Source organism: Benincasa hispida, chromosome 12, assembly GCF_027475165.1.
Source record: "Benincasa hispida cultivar pf3 chromosome 12, pf3_genome.v1.1, whole genome shotgun sequence".
NCBI classification, from domain to species: domain Eukaryota; kingdom Viridiplantae; phylum Streptophyta; class Magnoliopsida; order Cucurbitales; family Cucurbitaceae; genus Benincasa; species Benincasa hispida.
The window spans coordinates 6579414-6589801 of NC_143489.1; the positions used below are offsets into that span (position 1 = coordinate 6579414).

At 35.4% G+C, this 10388-nt stretch overlaps 2 protein-coding genes across 2 annotated transcripts; one reads left to right on the forward strand and one right to left on the reverse strand.

The window, feature by feature from the left end:
* Positions 1–985: 985 nt before the first annotated feature.
* Positions 986–4708, forward strand: LOC120068221 (GMP synthase (glutamine-hydrolyzing), putative / glutamine amidotransferase). Its single transcript, XM_039019928.2, has 6 exons — positions 986–1667; positions 2365–2615; positions 2976–3351; positions 3445–3576; positions 3666–3841; positions 4423–4708. The coding sequence occupies exons 1-6, from the start codon at positions 1122–1124 to the stop codon at positions 4544–4546; spliced, it is 1605 nt and encodes a 534-aa protein (XP_038875856.1). The 5' UTR covers positions 986–1121; the 3' UTR covers positions 4547–4708.
* Positions 4709–5335: 627 nt separating this feature from the next.
* On the reverse strand, positions 5336–9446 carry LOC120092433 (Tyrosyl-tRNA synthetase, class Ib, bacterial/mitochondrial). Its single transcript, XM_039050520.2, has 10 exons — positions 8998–9446; positions 8745–8892; positions 8154–8443; positions 7954–8050; positions 7639–7744; positions 7464–7546; positions 7060–7205; positions 6815–6920; positions 6228–6287; positions 5336–5727 (listed from the first exon to the last, which is right to left on the reverse strand). Exons 1-10 carry the CDS (start codon positions 9102–9104, stop codon positions 5707–5709), a joined length of 1164 nt encoding a protein of 387 aa, XP_038906448.1. The 5' UTR covers positions 9105–9446; the 3' UTR covers positions 5336–5706.
* Positions 9447–10388: the final 942 nt, after the last annotated feature.

Below are 10388 nucleotides of genomic sequence, written 5' to 3' on the forward strand. Positions count from 1 at the left end.
TTTACACTTTTTTTTAGAGTCGATGAATCTTAATTAATTTATTCCCTAAAAACTCATTAATTGAAATGAAATATCACCTGTTTGTTTTCTTCTAAAGTTTCATTAATTTACTTGAGGTTAAAGTAAATTCAAATTTGTGTACTTAATAAGCTCTTATCATATTTAGAAAGTTAAAATTATCATAGAAAAATTATCTTTTTAGTCTTTAAAATTTGAAAAATAAGTTCATTTAGTTCACGAGCTTTCAAAATATATATTTTTAGTCTTGAGTTCTGTATGATAGGTATATTGGTCCATAAATTTTCAAAATGTAAATTTTTACTCTAGAATTTTTAAGAATATTTTTAAAAGGTCCCTAAAGTAATTTTATTATTTTAAATAATTATATTACATTCTGAATTCAAAAAATAATTTTGAAGAGAATAGACCCTTTTTTAAAAATTATTTTTCTAATTTTAAAAAATATATTGTAAGAACTTTTCAATAGACCTATTTTTAAAATGCAAGGGATTAAAAATGTATATTCTGAAATTTTAGAAAAATGTACATTTTCTATATTTTAAAAACTCACGAACCAAACATAATGGAAAAAAATAATTTCTCTAATTATAAACTCAATATTAAAAAATTAGAGACTAATATTTTATATAATCTTAGTTTCAAATTTAAAAATATTAAACCCTTAAATCCCTCCCATTTAACATATAAATATAATTCCCAAATCCAACCATTCTACTTTATTATTATTATTATTATTTTATGAACATTTTATTTTGAATTAATACCATCCAAAAAATAAAATTCTCCACTTTTATTATTCTGGAGGGGAAATGACCTCCATTGAACAAATATAGGAAACCAAACCAAACCGCATTTTCCGGAAAAAATCAACAGATAAATAAATAATAATATTCCCATCCAAATTACCACATTGCCCTTCACCTCAACACTTTAACCAACAGTCATATTGGACCCCGCTTCCCGCCAAACCCAAACCCCATTAAACCCTAATTTTATTTTCCTCTGCTTTTCTTCAACCGTTAGCCTTTCGCTTCCTTCTCACAACTCTCTGCTACAGCAGCCACCACCTTCTTCAACCTCTCTGAATTCATCTCCCATCAATGGACCCCAAAGAAGTCAAGTCCGATTTGGTCTTGATTCTTGACTTTGGTTCACAATACACCCACCTTATCACTCGCCGGATTCGTAGCCTCTCTGTTTTTTCTCTTTGCATTTCGGGTACTTCCCCGCTTAAAGCCATCACTGATCTCAACCCACGAGTTGTTATTCTCTCCGGCGGGCCTCATTCTGTCCACGCTAGCGACTCGCCCAGTTTCGCTTCCGGGTTCGTCGAGTGGGCGGAGGCGAATGGGGTTTTTGTTTTGGGTATTTGTTATGGGCTTCAGTTGATTGTGCAGAGGTTGGGGGGTGTGGTGAAGGTTGGGGAGAAGCAGGAGTATGGGAGAATGGAGATTGAGGTGGAGAAGGTTAATGGGTTGTATGGGACTAAGAAGGTCCGGGACCGGCAAGTTGTTTGGATGAGCCATGGAGATGAGGTGGCGAAACTTCCTGAGGGTTTTGAAGTGGTGGCAAGGAGTCAACAAGGGTCAGTCGCGGCTGTGGAAAATCACTCCAAGAAGTTTTATGGGTTGCAGTATCATCCGGAGGTAATGGGGTTCATTTTTTTTAGAACTCTGTACTCTGTGTTTTGTTATTTGACTATTAGAATTCTGCTTTCTTTTTTTTGTGCGTTTTTTGTTTTGCTTTAATATTCATTTTTCAGGTTGAAGTTTGACCACGGGTTTGTTTTGATTCTGGAGAGTTCCACCTCGACTCTATTTGTGTTTTTTTTTTTTTTTTTTAACTTCGGCTTTTGTGCATGTGTGATAGCTTGTCCATAACAAAACTAGTTCGAGTATGAACCTGCGTTATGTTTATGAAATGGACGACCTGTTTGAGTTTCACCTAAAATATAAACTTCTTCCCGGAGCTACCCTTTCGAAACATTCTGATACGGGAGATTTTTGTGGCTTTTGTGGATTTGTAAACAGATTTCAAGTAATCATCTTGAACCCATGTTTTTGTTTCCTCAGTTTTTTGCAATTCCTGGGTGTGTGGTTGTGGCTTATGTAAAGTAATTCTGCTGGGCCAACATATCGCCGGTTTAAGAATAGTATTTTTTATGTATAATCATGTGTAGCACTTATTATTGTAGGCTTTAGACGCATAATGCAATGTTTGAATGGGAAAGGGGATTGGCAGAATCTAATATTGCTAAGTGATGAACTGATGGGGAATCATTTGTAGCGCGTAGTGATCAGATATTGTCAATATGAGAAGTTGAACTTGTTGTATCTTGTGTAGGTGACACATTCACCCGAAGGAATGGAGACGTTACGTTATTTTCTCTTTGATGTCTGTGGAATTACTGCTAACTGGAAGATGGAGAATATACTAGATGAAGAAATTAAAGTAATCAAAGAAACTGTGGGTCCAGACGATCATGTCATATGTGCATTATCAGGAGGTGTGGATTCAACAGTTGCTGCAACTCTTGTTCATAAGGCAATTGGGGATAGGCTTCACTGTGTTTTTGTCGACAATGGTTTATTGAGGTACAAAATTAGACGTTATGTCCTGAATGATGACTTTGGTTGACTTTTACTTATGACTTTACTTGAATAGGATTTGTTCTATAGGTTGTACAACTGTGTTCTTGAGTTCTAAGGTTGACTTTTACTTATATAGTTTTGCTATAATAAAAGTGGAAGATCTATCCTCTGTAGCTCTATAGAAGTAAAACTACATGATACATACTTTGGCCTGTTTTTAAACTCTGGGATGACCAGCCCAGTGGTCATTTCTCCATGAAGTTAAAGTCACTGGATCCCATGTTTCACTTATATAGTATAATCACTATAAGTAGCAACCTTGATTGCTGTGTTTTTTACTATTCCTTTGTGATTATGGGGCAGGTATAAAGAAAGAGAACGTGTTATGGAAACCTTTGAAAGAGATCTTCATCTGCCTGTTACTTGTGTTGATGCAGTCGACCAATTTCTTAGCAAGCTTAAAGGTGTAATAGATCCTGAGGTTAAAAGAAAAATAATTGGAAAGGAGTTCATTTCTATATTTGATGCATTTGGCCATGAGTTGGAGCTTAAAATTGGTAAGAAGCCATCATACTTGGTCCAAGGCACATTGTATCCTGATGTAATTGAATCTTGTCCACCACCTGGATCTGGAAGAACTCATTCCCACACAATCAAAAGTCATCATAACGTTGGAGGACTTCCCAAGGACATGAAACTGAAACTTATTGAGCCACTTAAACTCCTCTTTAAGGATGAGGTCATAATCTTGACCTTTGTACTGAAATGCTTATGTCTGGGTTATATCACATTTTGTATTTATTGATATTTAAATCATAAATCATATTTAAAGGTACGCCAACTTGGGAGAATATTGAATGTTCCTGAGGCGTTTCTAAAGCGTCATCCTTTTCCTGGGCCTGGTCTTGCTGTACGGGTGCTGGGCGATGTAACAGAAGGCAATGCATTGGAAGTTCTTCGCCAGGTAAGACACAACTTGGAGTTGTGCAGAGTCGGAACTGTTACTTTTCCTGTTTGTGAATAATATTTAGTTTCATGTAATTATCCTTGCAGGTTGATGAGATTTTTATTCAGTCAATCAAGGATGCTGGACTTTATGATTCGATATGGCAAGCATTTGCAGTGTTTTTACCTATAAAATCAGTTGGAGTTCAAGGTGATCAAAGGACGCATTCTCATGTTGTTGCTCTGAGAGCTGTTACAAGTCAAGATGGAATGACAGCAGATTGGTAAATCCTTGTCAACTTGCTCATTGTATGAAACTAAGTTGAATTCCTATATTTTGCTCCGAGTTTACTTCAAGTAGGGTTGCTAAGTTAAGACCCAAAAAATGACGAAATTAATGCAGCCATGTAGTTTCGGTGTGGTAGCTTTTGTTAGTTTCTTTTAGTTGGCTGTTTTGGTTTTTAACTTTTTACAGTAAGTTTGATTTTTATTATTTAAAAACTGAAAATGTTTATTTTTGGCCAAAAAATTGTTTGAACAGACAGGCTTACACTTTTATCGACTTTGAGCATTATCTGGTTTTGCTATGTGTTCGGTTGGCCTGTAGCCTAACATGAAATTAAAATAGTCATGCCATGTCCAACTATGTTGAAAAGGCATTACTATGATTAAAAACTAGGAAAATTAACTAAATTCTTTGCATTTTTATAATCATGGTGGTATTTTCATTTCTTGTGTTTCCTGTCCTGACTATGTTTCCACACTTGCTCAAAATATTTTAAGATTGTGTTCAACTCCATGGTATATATGAACTGGCCAGACCACCTTTAATCTTTTATGAATTTTATGGGATGTTGATCTTCAGGTTTAATTTTGAGCACCAATTCCTGGATAATGTGGCAAGAAAAATTTGCAACAGTGTTCGAGGCGTAAACCGGGTTGTTCAGGACATTACATCAAAGCCTCCATCAACAATCGAATGGGAATGAGTTCCTCTCAACTTGAAGTTTTGCTCTTGATCATGAATCACTCGATCGAATGTGATCGTTTAATTAATTGATTCTATGTTTGGTTGTCTTGTGGTAATGTAGCTGAATTCTGTCGATGTTATCATTTTACAGATAAATAAAAACGACCCTCTCTCTCTCTCTCATGCGGTGTCTATTGAACAGACCGACAAACAGATAGCAGGATTGAGCCACCATTAATCATCTAATACCGAACTGTTCAAAGAAAAACAGGACCAAGTTAAGGTTGCATTGCATGACTACATCTGTTGAAGTGAGGATCGATCTGTGAATGCAATTGTTTCTTGGTTGTAGCAGCTCTTTGCCACTGAATTTTGATGTGAGAAGTAATTTTAGTTATGATTCTGCTTACATAACCTTTGTTCATCAAGAGGATTTGTCGATTTGTTATTTTCATTATTATAACTATTTGATGTCGCTAATCTTAAACATAACCCACCTAAAAGTCAAAAGATTAAGACCTCTCACTTATCAATGTCATGTTGAGTTTATGTACGCTGCACCACAAAAATTTACCTTTTGTTAGCAAACATGTCACACTATCACTTATTTATTCATAGTTATGACAAATCATAGAAAATCACAATTTGTTAATTTGAACCCGTGTAGACAGGCCTAACCTTAAATCAAAGGTTTAAATCTCCGCTCCGACTGTGTTTGAATTTTGAACAGGAAAATTGCAATCCAAAATTTACAAATATGCCAAGTCAAAGAACTAGAATAGCCACCAACTTGAGTGAACAACAAATATAATTTTAACCGTCTTCTATCGCCAAAATCACAAATTTATTGAGTCAAAGTACAGCACTTCAAGTACTTCAAAATTTATGCCCAGTTTTTGTCTATTAAGTAGTGAGCTACAAATTAATTTGAGGTGGAACCATCCACAAGCCCTTTTTTATCATTCAATAGGAACTTCTCATTTGCTTGTTGCTCAAGAATTAACATGACATTTGGACCTTGACATATCTATCCTCATTCGAATTTAAATGCAGCTTAAAAATTTGTAGGTTGACCATAAAAGGGCAAAAATAAAACAAAATCCGTAATAATTTCACTGCTGAAATTGGTTGGAAGATGTTCCCATCCACAAATTGGGCAGGAGATAATGGGACCATTCTTCACCTAGTGACTCGGTAAGCCTGCATAACAGGATAGAAAGCCCCAAGTCAATTTTCATACATCTCGAGAAATAATTTATAAGGGCATTGGTGACCATGAGCATAATAATGCACCGTGATGATGCTCTCAAATTCTCGGTTATAAGAAAAATAAGTGGTTAAATTATTTATAAAGAAAAATATCCCTCAACTTTGCCCTTTAATTCTTCGAACCATTGCAATATTACCATTGACCTTTCAAACAAAAGGTATCTTTGTAGTGAAAATCCTTTAGAATGTTGGATGGAAATTGGAGCTTGAAATGATGACGGCGACCTAGAATAGTGACAATCCAAATTTCTATTCCAAGTCACATCCAAACCATTCCAATATCTAATTTTCATCCAAAATTCTAATGGATACATTTGTGAAACGAGGGTAATATTGCAACTTTTGAAAACAATCCAACAAAGGACAAAGTTCCAGGATGACTTCGTAATTTAGCCAAAATAATTCTGAGAGCCGTAAAGTCAAACACATACCTTGACCCTCTTCAATAAATCTTTGGCATTGCTATCATTTTTGAAGTGCTCTCGTACAGGCTGCAGGTGGATGGATACAGATCTTAGCTTTACAAGTAACATGGGTAGATAAAATCAAGCAAATATCCTAGCTTTATCATTATCCTTTCACTGAAAAACTGTTTGTATTTTCATGAAAAAAATGAAGCTTCTTAAGTAATGCTTAGATGTTTAATGTTCTATCACATGAAATTGCAAGAACATGAATAGATGCTAAAGAAAACGTACATGTCAGGATGAGAAGACGCAATGGCTAATTTAGTACTAGCCAGGCCAAGGTTAACAAGATGTTGGTCACTTTGTGTAAGTTTAAATAACTCTGGTTATTTATGGCTTTGTAGTTTCTAAATTCTACCAACGGCATCATGGACCAATTTGCATTTTGTAATTAGGTTTTCATGTTAATATAAGATAAGAAATTGGGATATATTTTCACATGCACCATAATAGTGAATTACTATAATCAAGAAGTACTTCATGGAATCAAATTCCCAGATCCGGGAGCCATAATGGAGTATTGGGAGATACAGTGCAGAAATGAAACATACCTCCAATATCTTATTCAAAGCCTTAGACAAAGCTGGTTTGAGATCACCCGGATGCAGTACTCCTGTTGCGTAGTCCGCAACCAGTTCTTCAAAGGTTGCGAATGTCCTGCAATATTTTAAAACAATAAATGAATAGGGGGGCATGATAAATATTATAACTAACATCTAGGATCATGACATAGGTGAAAGAAAAAAGAAGATTTATAACTATTAAAGTGAGCAACTAAATCTCCTCAGAAACTTACTTATTTCCACCATGATCTGCATTTCGTTCCACAGTGAACTCCTTGAACCAAGGGAAAATGAGATACTTTATGTACTCTAAGCATGGATTCCCTTCCACGATCAATGGAGGACAGTAGGCTTTCTTTATCTTTAAATTCACTTCCGCCTAATATAGACAGATGAACAAGTTAGACAACTGATCCAGAACATCACACATTCAGAAGTTAGCCCAGAATCGAACACTTCGGTCAAGACAACCTAAAACCATACACAAAACATGAAAATAATAAAGGCAATTTAATCCCCCTCCTCACATGAGAATCTTTATTATAGTTGTGAGACATGCACGCTAGCCATACTGCACACCACCACCCCAACTTCCTCCTCACATGGCATTCTTAATTTCCCCTATATGACGCCTTACCTCATCGTCTTCCATAAATATGGAGGATGATGGATCACTTTTAGACATCTTCTCCTGACCCTGCTGTAAGCCTGGCAACATGTCTGCAACCACCATTGACATCACATTAATTTGCTTATATTACAAGCATCGGCAAGATTAATAAGAACCGATGTCAACGCATTTAAGAGCATACGATGGGATAGGATGATAGGCTTGTTTTTCCTCTTGATGTCATCACAATACTCTCTTGCAAGTACATTTACTTTCCGTTGATCCATTCCCAGTTGACAGATGTCAGCCTGTTGCAATGGAATGGAACAACTAGTTAACAAAAAAAATCATTAAAATCTCTCCATACCTTCCAGCATATAACGAAATGGATAACCTATATCACCATGAAATTTTCATTGCCAGACAAATATATTATGCAGCACTCCTACCACATCTTTGTCTCCTTAATGAGAAAATGCATATCAACAAACTATAGGAAAGTCCAAAGAGAGAGAACCTTCAGGAAAAAAATGTCAGCACATTGCATGCATGGGTAGAGAATTTGGGCAGCAGTCAACTCATCCTGTTCATTTCTTCCCATAATTTGGCTACACCTGCAGGAGGGGGGTGGAGGGCAGGAAGCAAACCGGGAGTCAATATCGTTGCAGACTGCAGATTAAACATAAATACACTACGACACCTTTCACAAATATATACCTAATTATCCTTGGAAGCTTGTTTTTCCTAGCAATATCCATTACAAGGGGCCAGTATTCTGCTGCCCTAGAGTTAATTTCCTTTGACGACCACAAAAATTCAACCTTACCTCCTTCCAGATCCATCCCAACTGCTTTCCATATCTCAATTAAGTAGCGGCCAACAGTCTCAATTTTCTTCAGATCACCCCCCATTTTGTTGTTAAGCTGAGCAAACCAATCTGCAATCCATATTTTCACTCTGCACCCAGCCGATGTAAGCTTGTTGACATTTATTGTCTTCATCACTCCCTGTACAAGGGAACAAGAACGCAGAAATCAGCAATTCATGTTCATGGGACCCTTCGGTGGGGGAAACTCACTGGGGAATAGTTTAATTTGCATTACATTTTAGATTAACCTAACAATTACTTGGACTCCCATTTTTTTCCTGCTGAAATCCACATTGTAAACAGAATAGATTGACACGGAAAATTAAAACCCAATTCACTTACTTTAGAGCTTCCATTACGCCTTGAAATGCCAACACAATTCATCGAGGAAAGTAAACTACTATTTAAAAACTCAACTCAAAGATTCCTGTAAACTTCACCTGAGCAATGTGCATTCTCCCAGATGGTTCGAACCCATCATAGCAAACTGGTTCCGGCTTCTTATCAAGCAAGTTCCGCAGCTCATCTTCTTGGATACACTCTTCCCCAACACTTCTAACAATTTGATACTTCTCCTCCAAACTCAATCTACAGAAAAATACATTGCAAATCAAGTAAATTCCGATTCAGATGCAAATCAAGGGCGAAAAGGATACGAAAACAACAAGTATATCAAACCAAAAACTGTCATACTGATTTGAAAAGTTCGATGAACAAGCCGGCTCTTGAACTTTAGCGTCTGAGATTGAGAGGGACTGTAAATCCTCAGATAGAGCTTGTGAAGGTGCCTCCGTCGCCATTGAAGCCGTGTGAGAAAAAATGGATCAGAATTTCAAGCTTCCTACTTTACTCGGAACTACTTGATTTAAAAGAATTTCAAATCAAAATGAATTTGGAATATTATTTTGATCCAAAATACTTCCAAAGTCGGATTTGGGTGTGGCTGCCGCAGAGAGGGTGGCGATGTGCGGCTGCGATGGGAGAAGTAAAGAAACTTGGAAAGGGTGTAGAAGGAACGATTAACGAAAATGACAGGCCCTCTAGGGTTTTTTTTTTCTTTTTTTCTTTTTTTCTTTCTTTTCCTTTTTTCTTTAGTTTATATCTTATTTTGACCACTTAATTTTGAATCTCATTTTATCCCTAAACTTAAAAAAAAAAAAAAAAAAAAAAAAAAGTCTATTATAATTTTTAAACTTATTTTGATATCTGTCATTACGATTTTATTAACTTTTTAATGGGAGATTGAATTCGAATTAGAGGGTAAATTGGTTTTTTATGGATAACATGAACTTTATCTTTCATATTTTAGTCGTTCGTTAAGGTATTTTTCTCTCTTCATTTCAATCCCTTCTTCCTCATCTTTTTTAGTTATGTGATTCATTGAGGTAATATTTATTTGCAATTTCTTAGAGTTTATTTTTTACATAGGTTGTATTTACTTGCATTTTCTTAGTTTATTTTACCTTGTCATGGGATGTTTTATTCTTGAGTTTAAAAGTTCTCATAACAAGATAAAGTGGAGAAGAATACATGGAAAATAAAAATATTGATAATTGAGACAAAAAAAAAAAAAAAACTTTTACATGAAAAATGGACAGATCTTAAAAAAAAAAAACTTCTACAATAATATGACAGTTATAATTTGATTCTACTATATTTTCTTCTAATTTGCTTGGAGATTCCAATTAGAAAGAAAGAAAGAAAGGAAAAAAAAAAAAAAAAAAAAAAAAAAAAACATTAGGACTTGTAGCTTTTTTCTATGGGCATAAAAAACAGTGGGACTTAAATCATAATAGTTAAAAATATATATATGTAAAAATATTCATTTTTTTTACATAAAAAATTTATACAACTGGAAAATAAATGTAAGCTGCATTAACCTTCAGTTCAAAAGTTAATGAAACCTAACGGCAGATGTCGCAACGTCATCGTGACGCGGAGTCGCCGACGTTCTTCCCTAAGAGTCTCTTTCAAGGTGAAAGATTTTGAGTCGCCACCAATCATTTTAAGGTGTGATTGGTCACCCATTAAAAAATTTGAAAATGAAAACTGTCTACTTCTCCAAAGATAGGTTCGGGTCATTG

What these genes read in the sequence shown, in the direction of transcription:
- LOC120068221 (XM_039019928.2), top strand. Translation starts at nt 1,122, where the DNA reads ATGGACCCCAAAGAAGTCAAGTCCGATTTGGTCTTGATTCTTGACTTT. An exon ending in GTCGACAATGGTTTATTGAG is followed by an intron (nt 2,616 to 2,975) that starts GTACAAAATTAG and finishes ATTATGGGGCAG; the next exon opens with GTATAAAGAAAGAGAACGTG. An exon ending in GATGGAATGACAGCAGATTG is followed by an intron (nt 3,842 to 4,422) that starts GTAAATCCTTGT and finishes GTTGATCTTCAG; the next exon opens with GTTTAATTTTGAGCACCAAT.
- LOC120092433 (XM_039050520.2), bottom strand. Translation starts at nt 9,104, where the DNA reads ATGGCGACGGAGGCACCTTCACAAGCTCTATCTGAGGATTTACAGTCC. An exon ending in GGAGAATGCACATTGCTCAG is followed by an intron (nt 8,444 to 8,744) that starts GTGAAGTTTACA and finishes TCCCTTGTACAG; the next exon opens with GGAGTGATGAAGACAATAAA. An exon ending in GCAGATCATGGTGGAAATAA is followed by an intron (nt 6,921 to 7,059) that starts GTAAGTTTCTGA and finishes AAAATATTGCAG; the next exon opens with GACATTCGCAACCTTTGAAG.